Genomic DNA, 25,928 nt, shown 5'->3' with positions numbered 1-25,928 from the left:
CGACTTCCTTCCCCATCCTTCCCTAATCCGATGAGACCGATGACTTTGCTGTCTGGTCTTCTTCCCCATACAACCCAACCCAACCCAGATACAGCCAAACTGAAAAGGAAGCATTACCCATAATTTATGAGGTCAAGAAATTTCATGAGTACCTGTGTGGAAGAAAGTCTGAACTAATCTAAGATCACAAGCTCCAGTTTTAATATTCTACCCAAGCAAACAGCTGTCAGTGATGAAAGTTCACAGACTATAAACATGGGGAGTCACAATGTGGGATATAACAATGAAATTCAGTACAAACCCAGAGAGAAAAATGGCAATGCAGATACCTTACTGACAGCGACTGCTAGTCCAGATAGAAAATTCAACGTATCTGAAGAATCTTGCTTGTAAATTTATGAAAATTGGATGTACATGTGGCATATTTGATCAGGAGATCCTTGTGGGCTGTTTGATCATCTGGTGCAAGTCTTTATTTGATGCCTGATCAGTGACTTGCACATTGATAATGATGAGGAAAAGACCTGAAAGTAGTGAGTGAAGAAAATCTCTGAGCTAACTGGGAACTAAGTCTATGGTTCCATGATCTAAGAGTAAGCAGTGCTAACCACAAGACCATGAGCAACTGATGTAAACTGATGAAGAAATGAATGAAGAGATCAATTCATATTCAGTTGTTAGCAGAAAAATCTAAGAAGCCATAAGCAAAGATGCAGGACTAAAAATGATTCTGTATTATGTGAAAAATGGATCACTAAACTATTTGCCAGAGAACAATAAATTCTTGCAGCCATTTCACCAAAAGGTCGGCTACACTATATGATCAAAAGTATCCAGACACTTGGCTGAAATGACTTACAAGTTCGTGGTGCCCTCCATCGGTAATGCTGGAATTCAGTATGATGTTGGCCCAACCTTAGTCTTGATGACAGCTTCCACTCTTGCAGGCATACGTTCAATCAGGTGCTGGAAGGTTTCCTGGGGAATGGCAGCACATTCTTCATGGAGTGCTGCACTGAGGAGAGGTATCAATGTCGGTTGGTGAGGCCTGGCATGAAGTCGGCGTTCCAAAACATCCCAAAGATGTTCTATAGGATTCAGGTCAGGATTCTGAGCAGGCCAGTCCATTACAGGGATGTTATTGTCATGTAACCACTCCGCAACAGGCCGTGCATTATGAACAGGGGCTCGATCATGTTGAAAGGTGCAATTACCATCCGCAAATTGCTCTCCAACAATGGGAAGCAAGAAGGTGCTTAAAACATCAATGTAGGCCTGTGCTGTGAGAATGCCAAGCAAAATAACAAGGGGTGCAAGCCCCCTCCATGAAAAACACGACCACACCATAACACCACCGCTTCCAAATTTTACTGTTAACACTACACACGCTAACAGATGACATTAACTGGGTATTCACCAAACCCACACCCTGCCATTGGATCACTACATTGTGTACCATGATTTGTCACTCCACACAACATTTTTCCACTGTTCAATTGTCCAGTGTTTACATTCCTTACACCAAGTGAGGCGTTGTTTGGCATTTACTAGCATGATTTGTGGCTTACGAGCAGCTGCTCGACAAAGAAATCCAAGTTTTCTCACCTCCCGCCTAACTGTCAAAGTACTTGCATTGGATGCTGATGCAGTTTGGAATTCCTGTGTGATGGTCTGGGCAGATGTCTGCCTATTACACATTACGACCCTCTTCAACTGTCGGCGGTCTCTCTTTCAGTCAACAGACGAGGTTGGCCTGTACGCTTTTGTGCTGCATGTGTCCCTTTACATTTACATTTCACTATCACATTGGGAACAGTGGACCTAGGGATGTATAGGAGTGTGAAAATCTTGCATACAGACGTATGATACAAGTGACACCAATCACATGATCATGTTCCAAGTCCATGAGTTCCGCGGAGCACCCTGTTCTGCTCTCTCACGATGTCTAATGCTACTGAAGTTGCTGATACAGAGCACCTGGCAGTAGGTAGCAACACAATGCACCTAATACAAAAAACTAATGTTTTTGGGGATGTCCAGATACTTTTGATCACATGGTGTATCAGCACCTGTCATGCCTTGTTACTTCTGCAGACCAGTTTCACAAGGATCATTATACACAAATTGTGCCAAAATAAAATTTTGTAGAAACTTCATAATGGACACAGGGCCATCATCAGAATGAAACAAATTCAAATTATATTGGTGATAGCCAAAAACAGACAAATGCATCACAGAAAGGGGTTTCACAATGTGAAACTTGTTAACCAAACCAAATGGCAAAACCAAATCCAAGGAGGATTTTCAAAACCAAACCTAAGCAACAGAACCTCGACAAATGATTCACACTGACTGTGCTGGAGATTTTGGAAAGCATCCTGGTTCACATGTGTGCAGAGATATTCATAGTTCTACATTTTGGGTGCCCCCTCTCTGTGGGTCATCAGGCACATTTTCTCAATGGCCGACCAGAGTGGCCGTGCAGTTCTAGGCGCTACAGTCTGGAGCCGTGCTACCTCTACGGTCGCAGGTTCGAATCCTGCCTTGGGCATGGATGTGTTTGATGTTCTTAGGTTAGTTAGGTTTAATTAGTTGTAAGTTCTAGGTGACTGATGACCTCAGAAGTTAAGTCGCATAGTGCTCAGAGCCATTTGAACCATTTTTCTCAATGTCTCTGGAGATATTTGCAATTATATTTTTGCAATATGCAGCTGAAGTCAGTTCAAACAAACAATGCTCACCATGTCTTCAACATGCGATGCTCGGTGTCTTCAAAAAGCATCGGTTTGTTTCCTATTACAAACAAAATTATTTTTAAAGCAAAATTGTACATGCCCATTTGATAAAGTGGTCCCACATTAGTCTGTTGTGACACTCATTTCACTGATGTGCATTAAAAGTAACAGTATAACATAAAGAATAACCAGTACTTCTGCAATGACTGAGGAGCGCTGCTGCTACTGCAGGGCAGTAGTGGTCAGTGTAGGCCAGGGTGGTGTTGTCATCGCTGGAGCTTTTCAACAACAATGGGCATTTCATGAAAGACATGATAAGAAGTATTTGTTTGGACTGACTCCAGATACATGCTGTAAAAAAGAAATTGCAAATATCTGCCGAAACGTCATAAAAAACACATGTGATAACTCTTAGGAGTGACATCCAGCGTCTTCATTAACTTTTATCTGATAAGATCGTAGCCATTTTAGTCTCTGTCAGAAATTGAATTGAAGCAAATACAAAAATACATGGATCAGTAGCAGTATGAACCTTGACTGATGTCAATGAAAGAGTTCAGAAGGTGCTTTCCTGTTACTGAATTTGGAATTGTACACTAAGTTACCAGCATTTCCTGCTGGACATCTTGCTTGTTTTCTCCTCCCCAGTTAGCCATTTTCTTGGATTCTTTGAAAGCTGTGACAAATCTTTCTGCTGTTCCACTTGAAGAAGAGTGAAACAGAGCTGTAGTCAGGTATTCTATTCCATTCCTGTTTCCCACTTTCTGAAACTGTGTTCTTGGGGAGTTGTCCTATGGCAAAAAATTTTCTGAAGTCCCTTTGTTGTGGCTTCTGTAGTTTTTTACATTACATCCATGACGATAAATAGTTTAGACAAGAAGAGAATAGAAGCTTTCGAAATGTGGTGCTACAGAAGAATGCTGAAGATCAGATGGGTAGATCCATACTGCTACCCTCCACCCTGCCCTCCAGTACTGAATTGGTGGTCTTACCAACCGATCCCTTCTTCTAGTCAAGTTGTGCCACAAACTTCTCTTCTCCCCAGTTCTATTCAGTACTTCCATTAGAAGAAGAGGCAAAGTCAAAGACAAATTGTGGATCACTACAGAACATTTCCAATGTACTCAAACAGGTGGAAAATATGCTGTACATCATGAAACTGCCTTATGGAACTTCAAAAGGCATCAATGCCACATCAGAAAATGTGGCATCTTGAAGAACAGAGGACAACACAGAACTGAATATGAATGGCTCTTAAATCAACTGCCTCCTGGATCAGCAATTGAGCAAGATAAAAATGGATGCCAGAACAATAATAGGGGGCTGAACCAGAGAATACACAGATTAAAGGGGCAAACAGCAAAGCTTTGAGGATGTATGTAAGACTATGGCAACAGAAATATGTATGCGTACTATATTTGGGGGTAGCCCCCATCTATCAAGGACTTTGTGATACCCTCAGCATACTGAGAAGGGCAATTCTCATCACTGCAGATATGTGAGCCACAGGTGCCAGCCCATATAGGGGTGATGTTTTGATGTAGAAGACATAAAAGCTGTAAAATGCAGGTATAGTTTATGGCTAGTGCATTTGATATGGACAGATGTATGAATGGAGCTATTAAAGAGGTGGAAGAAAGTCCAGGAAAATAACATGCTGTGCAGAGAATGACCATGTGAAAAGAATAGGAGAGGGGTTGAGGCTGTGGAAAAACAAGGGTAGGATGTCTTGGCCCTGGGTCAAGATCATTAAGATATTACCACTGAACCTGCACCAGACAAGAGTTTTGGGGTTTTGGAAGGCTAGGGAGGTTTCCTCTAGATGGCAAAAAACAGATTGTCACAGCTCGTGCCATATGGACATCCTTTGCTGTACCACAGACTCATTTATAGGTGATGCAGTCAAAGGGGAAATAATTATGAGTAAGAATGTAAGTGGTTATCCTTTTAGGAAGGAGGTTGAACATTTGGAGTCAATCAGACATTGAGAAAGATAGTGTTCAATAGCAGTAAGGACATGGGTATGGGGGATGCTGGTGTGTATGTAGGCAGGATCAATAGCGATGAGTTGGGATACAGGTGCTACTGGGGTGGGGATGGTTGAGAGCTGTTGAAGGAAGATACAAATTATTTCCTTCACTAACAATCGTTGCTATCTCATTACCACCTGTATCCCTACTTGTCGCTGTTGTTGCCACAAAGACCTCCTAAACTAGCAGTAGAATATAAACCCAGAGGAAAGAGAAGTGTCAGAAGATTGAGGAACAGATGGTGAGACTGGAACAGACACTAGGCCTAACCCTGGAGTGGGAGGAGAAGAAACATGAAAACATTTGAGCTGAAATGGTTTCGACTAGTAAAAACCATTTGGGCTGAAATAGTTTTGACATGTTAAAAGGATGGACTTAACAAGAACAGCAAGAAAACAGCCTGAAAAGGAATCTGAATGCAAAACACAGAGTCATTGGCTCAGAAACATTGGATCACTGAAGCAAAAAGGATATGAAAGGGAGAGGACTGGAATGGCACCAAGCTGAGAAGGAAGAAGTATTCTGGTACAGACAAAGATGGAAAGTGCTCTTCCACACACCAGAGCAACTATGATTAATGAATAATAATGATGATGATGACAGAGTACAGTTATTCTCCTTACCTGATAGACAGCAATGTCCAAACAGGAATCTTCAGTAGTATCACTCCAGTTGTCAAATGTAGTTTTTTTCTGTGTGCTGCTTCTTTCTTGCCTTATGACACTTTTTGGAGAATCAGAATCTATGTCCTGCTGAAGATTCAGGTAGGTTGATTATTAATATCATCACATGTTCATCGTAATCCACTATATTAATACTTTACAATAAAAAAATATCGCTCCACAAATATAGTAATTTATTATATCATAAACACAAGGAACAATAATAAAATAACAGCTGGAAAGAAATTATGGTAAAACAGGTGCATATTGTGATAGTACTCAATATTTTGTTCTTATGTCAGTATCTTTTATGTCTGCTCTTCAACCTGTTGGTGGGAACTCAATTTTTCTCAGATAACTTTTATTTTTGTTATAGAGACAGGCAGTCATGTTTTACTCACAAGATCTACAATAAATTATTCCATTATATGACCTACTGTCATTGGCATCAAAACCTACTAGTCATAGTACAACATGTTCTGTTGTGTTTGGAACTTGAAGACAATGAATGAGGAATTTAATTAATTTTAAACTTGTCTGTCCCATGTTTCAAGTTAAATTCGCCCTCAAATGTTCAAAGTTGTCCCAAGAATAAGTGAGAAAAAATAAGAGGTAACATCTGAGATTAAAATATTATGGGGAATAAAAGACATGTAGCAATCAAGTAAGAGGAATATTGTTTATTCGCACATCATGTGCAAAGAAAAGACAAAAGCATAGATTTCCCACATAATTTTATAATATTAATCAATAAAATGAAAACTATGTGGGACAGGGGTGTTTCAGTTTATTGTAACTTTGGTAATGGGACTGATAAGAATAATCTAAATGTGTTTTTCTCACAATGAGCAAAAATGATAGAGATTCAAAATATTAGTTTCCTATACAATAAATAAGAGTTACCAAAATAATCACACAAAAGTCTTTCAAAAATTTTGTTGTAATAAGGTTAAAAAATAACCAAACTCTTAAAAGTAAATTTAAACTTTTCTGCCCATATTAAAATATTTAAGATATTAAAACAAAACATTCTATAAACTAAGAAAAATGTAGCTGTGTCAGAACTTCAGAAGGAACACTTAATTACAGCTTGTCCCAATATCCATTCCAGATGCTGTTGTGGTCTTCAGTCCAGAGACTGGTTTGATGCAGCTCTCCATGCTACTCTATCCTGTGCAAGCTTCTTGATCTCCCAGTACCTACTGCAACCTATATCCGTCTGAATCTGCTTAGTGTATTCATCTCTTGGTCTCCCTCTATGATTTTTACCCTCCACACTGCTCTCCAATACTAAATTGGCGATCCCTTGATACCTCAGAACATGTCCCATCAACTGATCCCTTCTTCGAGTCAAAGTGTGCTGCAAATTTCTCTTCTCCCTAATTCTATTCAATACCTCCTCATTAGTTATGTGATCTACCCATCTAATCTTCAGCATTCTTCTGTAGCACCACAATTGGAAAGCTTCTATTCTCTTCTTGTACAAACTATTTATCATCCATGTTTCACTTCCATACATGGCCACACTCCATACAAATACTTTCACAAACGACTTCCTGACACTTAAATCTATACTCGATGTTAACAAATTCTTCTTCTTCAGAAACGTTTTCCTTGCCATTGCCAGTCTACATTTTATATCCTCTCTACTTCGACCATCATCAGTTATTTTGCTTCCCAAATAGCAAAACTCATTTACTACTTAAAGTGTCTCATTTCCTAATCTAATACCCTCAGCATTACCTGATTTAATTCAACTACAATCCATTATCCTCGTTTTGCTTTTGTTGATGTTCATCTTATACCCTCCTTTCAAGAAACTGTCCATTCCATTCAGCTGCTCTTCCTTTGCAGGTCTGTCTCTGACAGAATTACAATGTCATCGGCAAACCTCAAAGTTTTTATTTCTTCCCATGGAATTTAATTCCTACTCCGAATTTTTGTTTTGTTTCCTTTACTACTTGCTCAATATACAGATTGAATAACATTGGGGATAAGCTGCAACCCTGTCTCACACCCTTCCCAACCACTGTTTCCTTTTCATGCCCCTCGACTCTTATAACTGCCATCTGGTTTCTGTAAAAATTGTAAATAGCCTTTCGCTCCCTGTATTTTACCCCTGCCACCTTCAGTATTTGAAAGCGAGTATTCCAGTCAACATTTTCGAAAGCTTTCTCTAAGTCTACAAATGCTAGAAACATAAGTTTGCCTTTCCTTAATCTAGCTTCTAAGATAAGTCATAGGGTCAGTATCGCCTCACGTGTTCCAACATTTCTACGGAATCCAAACTGATCTTCCCCAAGGTTGGCTTCTACCAGTTTTTCCATTCATGTGTAAAGAATTTGTGTTAGTATTTTGCAGCCTTGGCTTATTAAACTGATAGTTTGGTAATTTTCACATCTGTCAACACCTGCTTTCTTTGGGATTGGAATTATTATATTCTTCTTGAAGTCTGAGGGTATTTCACCTGTTTCATACATCTTGCTCACCAGATGGTAGATTTTTGTCAGGACTGGCTCTCCCAAGGCCGTCAGTAGTTCCAATGGAATGTTGTCTACTCCGGGGGCCTTGTTTCGACTCAGGTCCTTCAGTGCTCTGTCAAACTATTCACGCAGTATTGTATCTCCCATTTCATCTTCATCTACATCCTCTTCCATTTACATAATATTGTCCTCAAGTGCATCGTCCTTGTATAGACCCTCTATATACTCCTTCCACCTTTCTGCTTTCCCTTCTTTGCTTAGAACTGGGTTTCCATCTGAGCTCTTGATATTCATACAAGTGGTTCTCTTATCTCCAAAGGTCTCTTTAATTTTCCTGTAGGCAGTATCTATCTTACCCCTAGTGAGATAAGCCTCTACATCCTTACATTTGTCCTCTAGCCATCCCTGCTTATCCATTTTGCACTTCCTGTCTAATTCATTTTTGAGACATTTGTATTCCTTTTTGCCTACTTCATTTACTGCATTTTTATATTTTCTCCTTTCATCAAATAAATTCAATATTTCTTCTCTTACCCAAGGATTTCTACTAGCCCTCATCTTTTTACCTACTTGATCCTCTGCTGCCTTCACTACTTCATCTCTCAAAGCTACCTATTCTTCTTCTACTGTATTTCTTTCCCTCATTTCTGTCAATTGTTCCCTTATGCTCTCCCTGAAAATCTGTACAACCTCTGGTCCTTTCAGTTTATCCAGGTCCCATCTTCTTAAATTCCCATGTTTTTGCAGTTTCTTCAGTTTTAATCTACAGTTCATAACCAACAGATTGTGGCCAGAGTCCATATCTGCCCCTGGAAATGTCTTGCAACTTAAAACCTAGTTCCTAAATCTCTGTCTTACCATTATATAATCTATTTGAAACCTGTCAGTATCTGCAGGCTTCTTCCATGTATACAACCTTCTTTTATGATTCTTGAACCAAGTGTTAGCTATGATTAAGTTGTGCTCTGTGCAAAATTCTATCAGACGTCTTCCTCTTTCATTTCTTAACCCCAATCGATATTCACCTACTACGTTTCTTTCTCTCCCTTTTCCTACTGCCGAATTCCAGTCACCCACGACTATTAAATTTTCGTCTCCCTTCGCTATCTGAATAATTTCTTTTATTTCATCATACATTTCTTCAATTTCTTCGTCATCTGCAGAGCTAGTTGGCATATAAACTTGTACTATTGTACTAGGTGTGGGCTTCATGTCTATCTTGCCCACAATAATGCGTTCACTATGCTGTTTGTAGTAGCTTACCCACACTCCTATTTTTTTATTCATTATTAAACCTACTCATGCATTATCCCTATTTGATTTTGTATTTATAACCCTGTATTCGCCTGACCAAAAGTCTTGTTCCTCCTGCCACCGAACTTCGCTAAATTCCCACTATATCTAACTTTAACCTATCCATTTCCCTTTTTAAATTTTCTAACCTACCTGCCCAATTAAGGGAGCTGACATTCCACGGTAAGGGATCTGACATTCCATGCTCCGATCCGTAGAATGCCAGTTTTCTTTCTCCTGATAACGACATCCTCCTGAGCAGTCCCGCCCGGAGATTCGAATGGGGGATTATTTTACCTCCAGAATATTTTACCCAAGAGGACGCCATCATCATTTAACCATACAGTAAAGCTGCATGACTTCGGGAAAAATTATGGCTGTAGTTTCCCCTTGCTTTCAGCCATTCGCAGTACCAGCACAGCAAGGCCGTTTTGGTTAGTGTTACAAGGCCAGATCAGTCAATCATCCAGACTGTTGCCCCTGCAACTACTGAAAAGGCTGCTGCCCCTCTTCAGGAACCACACGTTTGTCTGGCCTCTCAATAGATACTCCTCTGTTGTGGTTGACCTACGGTACGACTGTCTGTATCGCTGAGGCACGCAAGCCTCCTCACCAACGGCAAGGTCCATGGTTCATGGGGGGGTTTCAAATATTAGTGAACAGTTATTCTGTGTATAAAATCTTCTAATAAAAAATCTACAACATCAGTAGCAAATCTAAATTGAAACCCTGACTCCATTTTTCTTCTCCCAACTAACCCCAAAGAAATAAATTTGAGAATAAAATTTTCATATGGATGAGATACCAGATTATGTCATCAAAATCTCAGGTGACTGCATTGTTGTACCATTAGCCAATAAAGTTTTCCTTCCTGCTTAAAGATAATGAAACTCAAGACACTGTTCAACAAGGGTAAGAAAGAAGATGTAGTCAACCTTAAAACTATAGATTTTTTTCTATCTGTATTTTCAAAAATACTAGAAAAATTTTTTCATAAAAAGATGCTAGATTTTCTAGAGAAGTGCAACATGTTATTCACAGCCCAGCATGTTTTCCAGAAAGGATGATCAACAAAAACAGCAATATTTGAATATTTTCTTTTGAAGTGCTCCAAAAAAGTAACTGGCATATGTCTTGATCTGTCTAAGGCCTTTGATATCATAGACCATATCCTATTGCTGCAGAAACTTCCTAGTACTTATATTGGAGGGACAACTAACAACTGGTTTAGATCATATCTTACTGGCCACAAGTGAGTAGTAGAAAAAATAATTTCAAGAACATAACGAATCAAGCAGACACTATTCTCATTACAAATAAGTAAAGTATTGTGTGCTGTGGGGCACAATTCTGGGTCACATGCCATTTTCTAATAATAAATAAAAGGAAAATAGTAGCATCAAATTTTCATAAGGTCAAGAGAAACAATGAAGACAATACAAAAATTCAGATATCAGACTCGGGCAGTGTAAGTGTAATTACCACAAAATTTCTGGGAATCTTGCTCCAAGACAACCTTAGGTGGGATACTCACTTTGGTAGCATGCGAGGAGTGGTCAAAAAGTTCCTTGCCCAAGATAGTTGCAGTAATGTTTCGCATAAATACCACCACCTACTTTTATGGTGACCCTTTGTCGGTATGCAAGACAAATTTTGTGGCTCCAGCTTCATTAGTTTTGGTATTAGGATGCGTTGTATACCATAGTGTAAGCAAAATGGCAAATGTCAAAAGAATCAAGAATCACACTGTGATTTGATATATTCATTTCAAGAGAATGATGCCCAAGGAAGCTGTGGGGGGCATGTAGAATATATTTAACTACAGTGCTCCATCTTACGCAACAGTGAAAAACTGGGCATCTGACTCCAAACGTGGAAGAATGACTGTGGAAGATGCACCAAGGAATGGAAGACCTGCCACTGTTGCCACTGATGAAACAGTAACTGCAATTCATGATATGATTTTGCAGGATTGTTGAACAACATTGCTGTGCATTGAAACCACATTTGGAATTTCCCATGGGCGTGTTCATGACACTGTTGTGGATATTTTGGGAATGCAGAAAGTTTCATCTTGATGGTATCCCAAAAGATTTGAATGCAGATCAGAGACCGAACATGTGCAGTATTGTGAAGAAATCGTCTACCAATTTGAAGCAGATGAAGATGCCTTTCTTGCAAGGTATTTGTCAATGGACAAAACGTGGGTTCAGCATTTTGATCCTGAGACAAAACAACAGTCACAACAATGGACAATCCCTGATCCCCTACTCCAAATAAATGCTGGTGCAAAAATCAGCCAATAAGGTGATTAGATCGGTCTTCCGGAATGCAGAAGGGGTAATTATGGTGGATTACTTGCAAAAGGGTGTAACTATCAATGCATCATACTATTGCCTGCTCCTGCACCATTTGAGAGAAGAGATAAAGGAAAAAAGGCATGGAAAATTGGTGCACGGAACTCTTTTGCATCAGGACAACACACCAGCACACAAAGCCCTCGCAACTCTGGAAACTGTGTGACTGCGGGTCAAATTGTTATGTCATTAGCCATATTCTCCAGATTTGGCTTCATCAGACTTTTTATTTTCCCAAACCTAATAAAAGACTCAAAGGATGACACTTTGACAATGATGATGCAGTGATCGATGCTGTGAATGCTTTGTGGACTCAAAATCAAAGATCTTTTATTTGACTGGTTTGTAGAAGTTCTCGGAGTGTTCCTGCAAGTGTATTAGTGTACATGGATATTATATTGAAAAATAAAGTGGTATTATGAAACTTCTATGATTGTTTACGGGGGACTTCAATGCTCAAGTAGGAAAAGAGAAGAAATACAAAAATATTGTTGGAAACTACCCAGCGCACAATAGAACTAACCAAAATGGAGTCAGATTAGTAGAACTCTGCCAAGCGCATGGCTTGATCCTGAAATCCACAGCCTTTAAGAGACTACCCAGAAAACAGAAGACATGGACCTCACCAAACCCACACTTGGGTGAATTTCAACTTGATCGTGTGGCGATAAAATGGAAACACCATACAGAAATACAAAATGTCAAAGTACTCAGAGGAGCAAACTTGGATTCTGATCACTATCTTTCTAAAATAAAACTCAAAATTATCCCCAAAAGGAAAGATAGAAACAGTAAACCCAAAAGCAGAAGATACGATCCAGAAAAGATAATGAATTCGAAGGAGTTTCCCCTCGCGACTCAAGATATAAGGAACCAAAATTGGGATCAAATGAAGGAAAGCCTACTAACCAAAGCTGAACAAATAGCACCTATAACCAAAATAAAAAAAACACGTATGGTGGACAGAGGAATGTGACAAACTTATTGAGCAAAGAAAGAAAGCATGGCAACAGATGCAATCTCAGAAAAATGTATATAATAGGCAAAATTTGCTGAGTGTAAGAAAACTAGTGAGTAAAAACCTCAAAAGAATTAAAAAAGCACAAGAAGATCAACTACTTTTGCAGATCAATGAAGACTTCAACAAAAACAAGACTAGGAGCTTTTACAGAACTTTTACACAAAAAATAACCAAGTACAGCCCACCGACACTCCAATTACAAGATAAAAATGGTAATATTGCACACAACAACAGGGATAATTGCAAAATTTTGAGGGAATATTTCAGAAACCTTCTCAACTGTAAAGAACCAATTGAAAAAATGGATTTCAGCAACTCAACTTCAACAAGTCCTAACTCAGAACCACCCACCGTCGAGGAACTACAATCAATCATTTTGAATCTCAAAAACTATAAGGCTTCGGGAGAGAACCAAATTACAGCTGAACTGTGGAAAAATGTCAATAGAAATGCCATAGAATCTCTCCAAAACATATTTGAAGAAATATGGAAAACAGAAAGAATTCCGGATGAATGGAAGATGGCCCTCATTCACCCAATTCATAAGAGGGGATCCAGAACAGACCCCAACAATTACAGAGGGATTTCGCTCCTTGACGTAACATACAAAATACTGTCTAAAGTCCTTTTGAACAGAGCAGAACCCCAGCTAGATTGTCAACTTGGAGAATACCAGGCAGGCTTCAGGAAGGGAAGATCCTGCCCAGAACAAATTCTAAACCTCAAAAATCTTATGGCCTACCAAAAATCGAGAGCAAAAGTGTATGTCATCACATTCATTGACTTTCAAAAGGCGTATGACTCCATAGACAGGGAATCTCTAATCTCCATATTAAAAGAATTGAACCTAGACAATAAAACTACAAACCTAATTAGAGAAACCATCACCAACACATACTCCAAAATTAAATTTATGGGAGAACTCTCAGACCTATTTGAGATAAAAACTGGAGTACGATAAAGGTGATGGACTCTCTCCATTGTTATTTAACTGTGCCCTAGAAAAAATAGTAAGAGAATGGAACAAGAAAATCAATAGTGGAATCCGACTAGGAACAAAAAACAAAGGCATCAAGGTTAATTGCCTAGCATTTGCAGATGATATGGCCCTACTCGCTGAAACATGGGAAGAAGCCAAAGAACAGATCCTCGAATTACAGAAACAAGCAGAGAAAATAGGCCTTAAAATTTCTTTTGAAAAAACCAAAATAATCACAAATATAAAAAAGCCAATGAAATATCTTAAAGTAAGAGACCAAAAGGTCGAAATTGTTAAAGAATTCAAATATCTTGGTGAATGGATTAGCTGGAACGCCCTTGAGAAAAAAGCAATAGAATTAAGAAGAAACAAAGTTGAACTAGCCTTTCAGCTTACTAAAAATACTTATAATAAAAAGTCCCTCTCATGGAATTCAAAAATAAAACATTACAACACTGTCATTAAACCAGAAGCACTATATGCAGCTGAGACATTATCTATCACTAACCATGGCCCAATTGAAAGGCTAGAGATCAAAGAAAGAAAAATATTGAGAAAAATTTTAGGCCCCAAATTTCATAACGACAAACTAATTCATACCAAAAATGAAACACTCTACAAAACCACAGAAAAACTTTCGGATACAATGAGGGAAAGAAGAATTGAGTTTTATGGGCACATTCTCAGAATGAACCCAAATAGACTTACAAAAAGAATGTTTGACTACTTCAGGAATAAAAAATCCAAACCAAATTGGTTTATCCAAACAGAGAAAGACTTAAGAGAACTACACATCACAGAAAAAATGCTCACAGACAGGACCGCAAAAATGATAAGCAAAGACAGAAAAGAGGGATTCCAGCTCCAAAATAGAAAGAAAAGAACGATTGTCATCTCTGATGAGGAAAGAAAAGCAAGATCAGAAAGAATGAAGCAGTACTGGGCAAAAAGAAAGGCACAGAACACACAGAAGTGATTGATTCAACGCACCCCAAAGTTGGGTGAAACGAAGAAGAAGAAGAAGAAGAAGAAGAAGAAATGATCTAAAAAGAATATCTATTAATTCACTGTTTCTACAGTGTGGAAGAGTTCCTCCAAAATCTTTGAAGCCTAAGAAAGTTAATGTTAAGCATATAAGTCACATTTTTAACTCTTACAAAAATATTATGTATAGACAGTAATTATCAATTATTCATATTTTCAGTTGTAATTTTTTAGTTAAAGTGGTATAAGTAGAGCTTAAAAATGTACCCATTAATAAATAAAAAATATCATGTAAACATGAAGACATATTTGCACTGACCTGTTCAATATCTGATGTGCTGTACTATACATGTACAATTTACTGGACCAAATTAAAAATATAAGTACAACTGCTGAAAAAAAAATGCAGTATCCATATATACTAATGATATCAAACAACTGCCTACGCTACAGAAATATGCATACTATTTAGGTATCAAAGTAATCTACCTTAAAAGTAGCAGGTGAATAATATCAGTTGTTTGAGATACAATTAGTTTTGTGCATTTCCTGTCAAAATCAGTTGTATTAAAAATGCCAATTTTAGAATTCTGCCCCTTCTCGGATAAATTGCTCTGAACACCTGTGACAAAGACCATAATACACAGAGATGATAGTGCACGTCTTTATCTAGTCGTGTGTATCAAATTGCTAACACCAATGATGATAAATTAGAGATTTATAATCAGCAGACAATATTCATCAGTACCTACCCTTGGGTGCCCACCTGGCTAGCCATGCGGTCTAACGCACTGCTTCCCAAGCGGGAAGGTGTACCGGGCCCCGGCACGAATCCGGCCAGTGTATTTGTGTCGCGGTCCGGTGTGCCGGCCAGCCTGTGGATGGTTTTTAAGGCAGTTTTCCATCTGCCTCAGCGAATGTGGGCTGGTTCCCCTCATTCTGCCTCAGTTACACTATGTCAGCAATTGCTGCACAAACACTGTTTCCACATATGTGTGCACCATAACTACTCTACCACGCAAACATTGGGGTTACACTCGTCTGGAATGAGATGGTTACAGGGTGGTCCACTGGGGGCTGAACAACACAATAACCCTGGATTTGGTGTGGGGTGGTGGTGGTGTGAGTGGACTGCTACAGCCTGTTGTGGGGTTGTGCACCACTGAGGGCTACGGCGGGAACGAAGCCTCTCTGTTGTTTCTAGGTCCCTAGTTTAACACTTACATACATACATTCATAGCTTTAGGCAGTTGTAACATTCCATACAATTTTATGGTATGTAGCTTTGGAGCTTACCTTAGACTCAGAAATATTCTCATGTGAAACTGGGCTTAGGTTAGTTATCGCTGTTTTACTCTTCTCACTTTCAATTTCAGCTTTCAGTTGCAAAACTTGACTTTCTAAGATTTGTTTTCTGGATTCAATTTTTGTTACAAGATTTTCATGATATACTACTTTTTCTTCCCATATCTTCTGCAATGAAAAAAAGTGATTTAGTATTTCATTTTTAATTTTTGACAAGGAAGAATATCTGCAAAATTGGCAGACCACAAATCTCTCTCTTCTTAAAGACCATTCATTACCTTTTTAATTTTATAATGTCATAAAGGATCATACGAGGTTGGCTTGAAAAGTTTTCAAAATCACCCACAAGAGGTCAGCGCTAGTGCAACGAGTTGTTCACGTGATATTCATTGGACTGTTGCCTGCAAACGCGTGCCATTTCAGTGCTCTTGGAAGAGAGCTGTGGCGGTGATGTGACTCTGTTGTTGTTCCCCTGTAGTGATTTGTCAAGATGGAAAAAATTGAGATCCAAGCAGTGAAGAAGTACTTTGTAAAGAAAGGTATGAAAGCAAATGACATTCACGCCAATTTCCAGAATACACTGGAGGACTCTGCTCCTTCATATTCAACTGTTGCCAAGTGGAAAAATGAATTCGAACTTGGTCAGGAGAGCTTAGATGACGATCTGCACAGTGGTCGGCCAAGATGTGTCACTACTCCAGAAATCATTGCAGAAGTGCACAAAATGGTCATGGAAGATCACCAATTGAAAGTGCGTGAAATTGCTCACACTTGCCAGATGTCATCTGAAAGGACATTCACTGAAGAATTAGAAATGAAAAAATTATCTGCAAGATGGGTGCCACGACTCTTGAAGCTGGATCAAAAACGCATAAGATTGGACATATCAGAACAATCTTTGGCCCACTTTAGGAGAAACGAACAAGATTTTTCGCGCCAGTTTGTGACCACAGATGAAGCTTAAGTGCATTACTATACCCCAGAGACAAAACAACAGTCAAAGCAGTGGAAACATGCTGATCCTTTGCCACCAATGAAAGAAAAGACAATTCCTTTGGCAGGAAAGGTCATGGCATCAGTGTTCTGGGATGCACAGGGGGTTCTGTTTGTAGATTAGCTCCCAACTGGGCAAACAATTACTGGAGGATATTTTGGCATTGGATTGTTTTTAGTAATTTGTATACCATCCCTTCTCTGCAGACTGTGTCATATGCCACAGTTAGGTCTACGAATGCAACAGATGTTTTCATGTTTGCTTGGAAACAAGACTCTATGAAAGTTGTTAGGGCCAGTACCTGGTCGCAGCAACTTCTCTGTGGCCAGAAACCCAATTGCTCAGCTGGGATATGTTCTAGAATGAAGCTGCTAATCCTACTATAAATCAGCCTCTCTAAGAGTTCGTAAGTACTGCTCAAAAGGGAAATTGGTCAGAAACTTTGCGGGTGGTCAGCTGGTTCACCTGGATTCAAAATAGAAACTATTTTTATTCTATTTAGCTCATTCGGCAGTGATCCAATAATTTGGATGTAGGAGAAGAAGCGGATCATCCGTTTTTTTCCACCATTACCCATGTTTATCAGAAATTCTGGGTGTATATTATCCTAATCAGGCATTTTCCCATGGTTACTTTGTTTCATGGCCTCATCCGATTCTGCCAATGTAAATGGTGAAGAGAAATTGGATTCATTTGGGCACTGTGATTTTAGAGTGGTGAGTTCTTTGTTTTACTTTAGAAGTATGTTTTTTGTTATGGGATGATCTAGATGTTTCAGCTACATGATTAGAGGTTTGGTTACTTGAAATACCAGGTTTCTGCCTGGGTTTGTTGGAGTCTCCACCAAGTCTACTCAGAAGGCTCTATGCATTTCTACTTTAATGTCTGGAGCTTACATCTTCTACCATCTCACACCATTGTACTCTTCTAGCAGTGTCAAGACTTTAGAGGAGGTTGTCTGCAGTATCACTGTCGCCAGTTTTGCTATACTGTTCATAAAGTTGTTCACAATGTTCATTCCTACCTGGTATGTATTCCTTTCTGTACCCACGAGGGATAAATTTCTTAGCAGCAGTAAGAACAGCCCCGATGAATCAAGGGTAGTTTTTAGGTTCTGGTGGAATAAAACAGATATATTTATCTAGGTGGTCAGCAAAACTCTGGCAATCAGCCCTGCGGAAATTCCATCTGGGTCGTGGTACAGGTCTCGCTATTGGGACAAAGAGCCCCATATCGAGGATTACTGGCCTGTGCTGGCTGTGTGGGAAATTAGGTATGACCTCTCTTGATATAGGCACTGGGCACCCTCTCCAGCCCGGGACACAAAGCAGAGATCTGGGTTGTAATCTCTTAGCCAAGTGGCCGATCTGAAAGTTCCCAAATCATTGGCATTGTACACCAGGTATAGATTTTCGTTTTCAGCCCAGTCGTTGAGTGCAATACCACACTGATTGTCACGTGCGTAGTTCCAGTGACCATGGTGATTACTAAAATCTCCAGCATAAATCGATGAATGGACCATAACTGGCAGAACATCCAGTGGCCATAGCACATTTGGTGGCTTGTAAATATTATTTATAATAGTCTCCTCCACTTGCACACAAACATAATGGATCTCATTTTCTGTATTTCTTGAAATGAGACGAGCATGTGCGATATTGCTCCTTACATAGGTGGCAACACCATACACTCTGTGATATATAGCACACATAAGATCATTGCCATGGATCCTACCTCTTCTACACAGGCCTTCCACAGTTGGAGCACGTGTTCCCTGGATTATAACTACGTCAATATCATTATCTACAATGAGTTTAGATAGGTACTCACTTTTAGTTCGGCTAATACCTTCTATGTTTAAAATTGCATACTTGGATTGAACATCCAAGTCTTTTAATCAGTTGGTCCTGAAAAGGTCCATTTTTTAAAGGTTTTTGATTTTGATTTGTCTGCATGTTTGTAGCCAGGAAATCCAATATCTGGTCTGGGGGCATATTTGTCCTAGCTCATTTAGCGTTACCTGGAGTGCACATGTAGTATTCCACTATGGACGCCAGCTTGTTTACACTGTATTGGCTCTAATTTCTCGAATTTTCTGCTCATGATCAATATGCGAGATGTATGTGGGGGGAAGTAATATGTTGCCCGACTCCTCCTAAAAAATGCTGTCCTGAAATTTCAATAGTAAATCTCTCCTTGCTGCACAACACCTCTCTTGTAACGTCTAGCAGTGGAGTTTGTTTAGCATCTCCGTAATGCTCTCTTGCCAGCTAAATGCTCCCATGATGAAATGTGCCACTCTTCATTGGATCTTCTCTACCTCTTCTATCAGTCCTAGCTGATAGGGATCCCAGATAGACGAACAATACTCAAGAATCTGGCAAACAATCGCCTTATATGCCACTTCTTTCGGGGATGAGTTACATTTCCTTAGGATTCTTCTGATGAATCTGAGTCTGCTGTCTGCTTTTATCACTATCTGTATTATGTGGTCATTTTACTTAAGGTCACTTTGAATAGTTACGCCTAGATATTTTATGACAAGTGCTGTCTCCAGCTGTTTGTCATCAAATAGTGTAGCTGTGCAGTATTGAATTTCTTTTCCTATGTATGTGCAATATGTTACATTTATTTACGTTCAAGGTCAACTGCCAGAGCCTGCACCAATCATCAATTCTCTGCAGGTTGTTCTGCAAGTTCTTATTATCTTCTGGTGTTGCTACTTTTGTATAGACAACTGCATCATCTGCGAATAGGCTTAAAGAGCATCAGACGCTTTCTACTAGATCATTTATATAAATTGTAAACAGCAACAGTCATATCACACACTTTCCTCTGGTACTTTGGATATTACATTTACATCTGCCAATTTAGCTCCGTTAAGAGCGACTTGTTGAGGTCTATCTGCAAGAAAATCTTGAATCCAATTGGAAGTCTGCTGCAATACTCTGTAAGCTCGTATTTTTTTCATTACACGGCACGGCGGGACAGTGTCAAATGCCTTACTGAAATCAAGGAACACAGTATCAACCTGAGTGCCATTGTCCACTGCGCTGTGGATCTCATTGAGGAACAGAGAGAGCTGAGTTTCACAGGATCTCTGTTTGCAGAATCCATGTTGATTTTTATAGACGAGATGTTCATTTTCAAAAAATGTCATAATTCCTGAGCATAAAACAAGTTCCACAATTCTACAATGATATAGGTCTATAATTGTGTGGATCTGTCTTACGCCCTTTCTTAGAAATGGGAATGATCTGCGCTTTTTACCAGTCACTCAGTACCTTTCATTTATTAAGCAATGTACAATAAATTACTGCTGGAAGGGGAGCAAGTTCTTTCACATAATCTTTATAGAAACTTATAAGTGCCTCATCTGGTCCTGACGCCTTTCCACTACTAAGTGATTGTAGCTGCTTTTCAATTCTGTGATTGGTCATCTCAATATCTGCCATTTCGACATTCATACGACAATGAAAGGAGGGCCAGTGTTATGATCTTCTATGGTGAAACAACTTTGGAAGACCGAGTTCAGTATTTCAGACTTCTCTCTGTTATCTTCCATTTTGGTGCCAGAGTGATTCTTGAGAGAATGAATAGATGATTTTGACCCCCTTACTGATTTTACATGCAGCCAAAATCTCTTAGGGTTTTTACTTAAGTCGGTTGACAATGCCTTACTTTCAAAATCAAAAAACGCTTCTCTCATTGCTCTCCTTACGCTCATTTTTGCTTCGTTCAGCTTTTGTTTGTCAATTAGGTTTTTATTTCTCTTGAATCTGAGATGAAATGCTCTTTGTTTACATAGAGCTTTTCTAACACTGCTATTAAACCATGGTGGATCTCTCCCATCTCTTAAAACCTTATTCGGAATATACTTGTCTAGAGAATATTGAACAATGCTTTTGAATTTTTTCCATTTGTTCTCCACATCTTCATCCTCATCACTGAATATTTGATGCTGACTGCTGAGATGTTCTGAAATTTCTATCCTATCGCCTTTGCTGAGCAAATATATCTTCCTACCTTTCTTAACATTTCTTGTAGGACCTATCATCAAAGATGCTGTCACAGCCTTATGATCACTGATACCTTTCTCTACATAAACTGATTTCATAAGTTCAGGTCTGTTTGTTCCCAGGAGGTCTAAGACATATACCCTCACAAGTTGGTTCCCTAACTATCTGCTCAAGATAATTTTCAGACGAGACATCTAGACCAATGACACACGAATCCCTGTCTATGGCACCAGTTTTGATGGCATAACACTCCCAATCTATACCTGGCAAGTTGAAGTCACCCCCTTTGATACTCAATTTCACCCAGATTAACTCACATTCTGAATCCGTGATAACCTTGGTAGTTTTTTGTCATCAGTCTTCTGACTGGTTTCATGCGGTCTGCGCGAATTCCTCTCCTGCGCTAACCTCTTCATCTCAGAGTAGCACTTGCAACCTATGTACTCAATTATTTGCTGGTTGTATTTCAAACTCTGTCTTCCTTTACAGTTTTTGCCCTCTACAGCTCCCTCTAGCACTGTGGAAGTCATTCTCTCATGCCTTAACAGATGTCCTATCATTCTGTCCCTTTTCCTTATCAGTGTTTTCCACATATTCCTTTCCTCTCCGATTCTGTGTAGAGATTCCTCATTCCTTATCTTATCAGTCCACCTAATTTTCAACATTCATCTGTAGCACCACATCTCAAATGCTTTGATTCTCTCCTGTTCTGGTTTTCCCACAGTCCATGTTTCACTCCCATTCAATGCTGTACTCCAGACATACATTCTCAGAAATTTCTTCCTCAAATTAAGGCTGATATTTGATATTAATAGACTTCTCTTGGCCACCAATTCCCTTTTTGCCATTGCAAGTCTGCTTTTGATGTCCTGCTTACTCCATCCGTCATTGGTTATTTTTCTGCAGGTAGAGGTATTCTTTAACTTCATCTACTTTGTGACCATAAATCCCAATGTTAAGTTTCTCACTATTCTCATTTCTACTATTTCTCATTACCTTTGTCTTTCTTCAATTTACTCTCAATCCATACTGTGTACTCATTAGACTGTTCATTCCGTTCAGCAAATCGTGTAATTCTTCTTCACTTTCACTCAGGATAGCAATATCATCAGCGAATCGCATAATTGATATCCTTTCACCTTGAATTTTAATTCCGCTCCTGAACTTTTCTTTTATTTCTATTATTACTTCATCGATGTACAGATTAAACAGTGGAGGAGAAAGGCTACAGCCTTGTCTTACATCCTTTTTAATATGAGCACTTCGTTCTTGATTGTCCACTCTTATTATTCCCTCTTGACTGTTGTACATATTGTATATGAACCATCTCTCCCTATAGCTTACCCCTACTTTTTACAGAATTTCGAACATCTTGTGTCATTTTACATTGTCGGACACTTTTTCCAGGTCAACAAATCCTATGAACGTGTCTTGATTTTTCTTTAGTCTTGCTTCCATTACTAACCGCAATGTGGGAATTGCCTCTCTCGTGCCTTTACTTTTCCTAAAGCCAAACTGATGGTCATCTAGCGCATCCTCAATTTTCTTTTCCATTCTTCTGTATATTATTCTTGTAAGCAACTTGGATGCATGATCTGATTGTGTGATAATTCTTGCACTTGTCAACTCTTGCCATCTTTGGAAATGTGTGGATGATGCTTTTCCGAAATTCAGATGGTATGTTGCCAGACTTATACATTCTACACACCAATGTGAATAGTCGTTTTGTTGCCACTTCCTCCAATGATTTTAGATACTCTGATGGAATGTTATCTATCCCTTCTGTCTTATTTGACCTTATATCCTACAAAGCTCTTTAAAATTCTGATTCCAATACTTGATACGCTATCTCTTCTAAATCAACTCCTGTTTCTTTTTCTATCACATCAGACAAATATTCCCCCTCACAGAGGCTTTCAATGTATTCTTTTCACCTATCTGCTCTCTCCTCTGCATTTAACAGTGGAATTCTCAGTGCACTCTTAATGTTACCACCCTTGCTTTTAATGTCACAGAAGGCTGTTTTGACTTTCCTGTATTCTGAGTCTGTTCTTCTGACAATCTTTTGTTTTTTGATGTTTTCAAATTTTTCCTGCAGCCATTTTGTCTTAGCTTCCCTGCACTTCCTATTTATTTCATTCCTCAGTAACTTGTATTTCTGTACTCCTGAGTTTCCTGGAACATTTTTGTACTTCCTCCTTTCATCAATCAACTGAAGTATTTCTTCTGTTACCCATGGTTTCTTCGTAGTTACCTTCTTTGTACCTATGTTTTCCTTCCTAACTTCTCTTTTTAGACATGTCCATTCCTCTTCAAGTGTACTGCCTACTGAGCCATTCCCTATTGCTGTATCTATAGTCTTAGAGAACTTCAAGTTTATCTCGTCATTCCTTAGTACTTCCATATCCCACTTCTTTGCGTATTGATTCTTTCTGACTACTGTCTCAAACTTCAGCCTACTCTTCATCACTGCTATATTGTGATCCAAATCTATATCTGTTCCTGGGTATGCCTTACAATCCAGTATCTGATTTTGGAATCTCTGTCTGACCATGATGTAATCTAACTGAAATATTCCTGTATCACGCAGCCTTTTCCAAGTATACTTCCTTATCTTGTGATTCTTGAACAGGGTATTCACTATTACTAGCTGAAACTTGTTACAGAACTCAGTTAGTCTTTCTCCTCTCCCATTCCTTGACCCAAGCCCATATTCCCCTGCAAACTTTTCCTCTACTTCTTCCCCTACAACTGCAGTCCACTCCCCCATGACTATTAGATTTTCATCTCCCTTGACATACTGTAACCGTTTCAATATCCTCGTACACTTTCTCTATCTCATCATCTTCGGCTTGTGTCATTGGCATGTATACTTGAACTATCGTTGTCGGTGTTGGTATGCTGTCGATCCTGATAAGAACGACCCTATCACTGACCTGTTCACAGAAACACACTGTCTGCCCTACCTTCCTATTCATAACGAATCCTACTCCTGTTATACCATTTTCTGCTGCTGTTGATATTACCCTACACTCATCTGATCAGAAATCCTTGTCTTCTTTCCACTTCACTTCACTGACCCCTACTATATCTAGATTGAGCCTTTGCATTACTCTTTTCAGATTTTCTAGTTTCCCTACCAAGTTCAAGCTTCTGACATTCCACGCCCCGACACATAGAATGTATCCTTCAGTTGATTATTCAATCTTTTTCTCATGGTAACCTTCCCTTTGGCAGTACCCTCCCAGAGATCCAAATGGGGGACTATTCCAGAATCTTTTGCCAAGGGAGAGATCATCATGACACTTCTTCGGTTACAGGCCACATGTCCTGTGGATACATGTTACGTGTCTTTAATGCAGTCGTTTCCATTGCATTCTGCATCCTTATGCTGTTGATCATTGCTGATTCTTTCGCCTAGGACAAGAGAGTGCCCTGAACCTCTGTCAGCTACTCTGCCCTCTTTGACAAGGCCACTGGCAGAATGAGAGTGACTTCTTATGCCGGAAGTCTTTGGCCACCAATGCTGATTATTAATCAAAATTTAAGCAGCGGCAGGATTTGAACCCGGGGCCAAGGACATTTTGATTATGAATCAAAGACACTACCTCTAGATCATGGGTGATAGATTTTGTCAAATTTTTTACTGCAATAAAAATGCAGCCACCACTGGCAGTTAACCTCCCTTAAGATAAACATTCCAATCTGAACTTAGGATTTCATTGTCATTGACATCTGGTTTCAACTAGCTTTCTGTTCCCAATACTATTTGTGCATTATAACGTTCAGTAAGTGATACTACTTCTGGGACCTTTCCTTCGATGCACCTGCAGCTTACTAAAATGATATTCACCTTTTCTATGTCTGATCTGTGAGGACCAAGATTCTCTGAGGTCACTGTGGATGATTCAACATGGAAGTTGAATTTGATCCTAAAGGAGGGGTTCTCTAACCTAAAAAAGCCCCATGTGCACGCCACATGTACTCCACTACCCTAGAAGCCGCTTCCTGCATGTACTGTACACCTGATCTATTAAGAGATCTTACAATTCTGCACCCGATAGCAGAGGTCAAGAAATTGATATCTGATACTATCACAGAGCCATCTGAGCCTCTGGTTTAGACCTTCCACTTTGCTCAAGACCAGAGAACCGCAATCAACCCTGGGTATGTGCATTGCTATTTGTCTTCAGCAAATCAGCCATCTGCTGAAAGCAGGTGAGGATGGCTACAGAACTGAAGCAGCAGGCATCATTTGTGCCAACATGTGCCACTACTTGCAGCCAGTTGCACCCAGTGCGCTTGATAGCCACCGGCAAGTCCTCCTCCACATCATGGATGAGATCTCCTGCCTTGCCTGCTATCTCCCTGAGGGGCTCCATCACCCGCCTAACATTGGTTCTCCCAATGACAAGCATACCCACCCTCTGTAATTGTCCATACTGGACAGGAAAATCAACTGCTGGCCCAACAGGAGAGGAATTCTGTGCTGGCTCCAAGTTATCATCAACACTGGGTAGCACCTCATACCTGCTGCTAAGATGTAGGGAGCCAGCTGCACAGCCTGCTCCCTCTTTTGCCTTCCGCCCAGTGACATGAGAATCCACCACTGTCTGCCACCCACTCTGGAGTGAGGACGGAGTGGTTGTGTATCAGAAGCCCCAGCGACGTCCGGGTCATCAGGAGATTCCAGTAGCAACAAAGGTGTCGCAGGTTTGTCATTGGCACTGACATCACTGCAACTTTGAGCATTAGCTAGAAGCTTTATGACAGTAGCCAATGCAGCTTCCAGCTGTTTATGCACAGCAGCCAACTCTCCCTGTGTCTGCTAACAACAAGCAAAGTTCCTAGCCATATTGTGCTATGTATAAAATAGATATAAGGTCTAAAATTTCGCTACTGAGTTTGAAAATATACCAAAGGAGGCTAAAGTAACACTAAAAGTTGCTGTGCAGATTTCTCACTGTACTCTGAGACCACAAGCTATTAAACAGAAACAAATTTCTTTACTAAAGTTGATGTATTTACAGATACCTGCTATTAGAAATCCTGTTTACCGAAAAGTT

The 25,928-nt window shown here is 39.5% G+C and overlaps 1 protein-coding gene across 1 annotated transcript in view; it reads right to left on the bottom strand.

Moving 5' to 3' along the window:
* LOC126474745 (uncharacterized) overlaps window positions 1-25,928 on the bottom strand; it is a 114,263-nt gene that overhangs the window by 69,083 nt on the left and 19,252 nt on the right. Inside the window, exons 2-3 of the mRNA XM_050102222.1 lie at window positions 15,841-16,017; window positions 5,389-5,517 (exon numbers count right to left, since the gene is read on the bottom strand). Of these exons, the coding sequence (XP_049958179.1) occupies window positions 5,389-5,517; window positions 15,841-16,017 (306 nt within the window). The remainder of the gene's footprint in view (window positions 1-5,388; window positions 5,518-15,840; window positions 16,018-25,928) is intronic.

Source organism: Schistocerca serialis, chromosome 4 (assembly GCF_023864345.2).
Source record: "Schistocerca serialis cubense isolate TAMUIC-IGC-003099 chromosome 4, iqSchSeri2.2, whole genome shotgun sequence".
NCBI lineage: Eukaryota > Metazoa > Arthropoda > Insecta > Orthoptera > Acrididae > Schistocerca > Schistocerca serialis.
The sequence above is the reverse complement of the archived record's forward strand: the minus strand, read 5'-3'. Positions and strand labels throughout refer to the sequence as shown.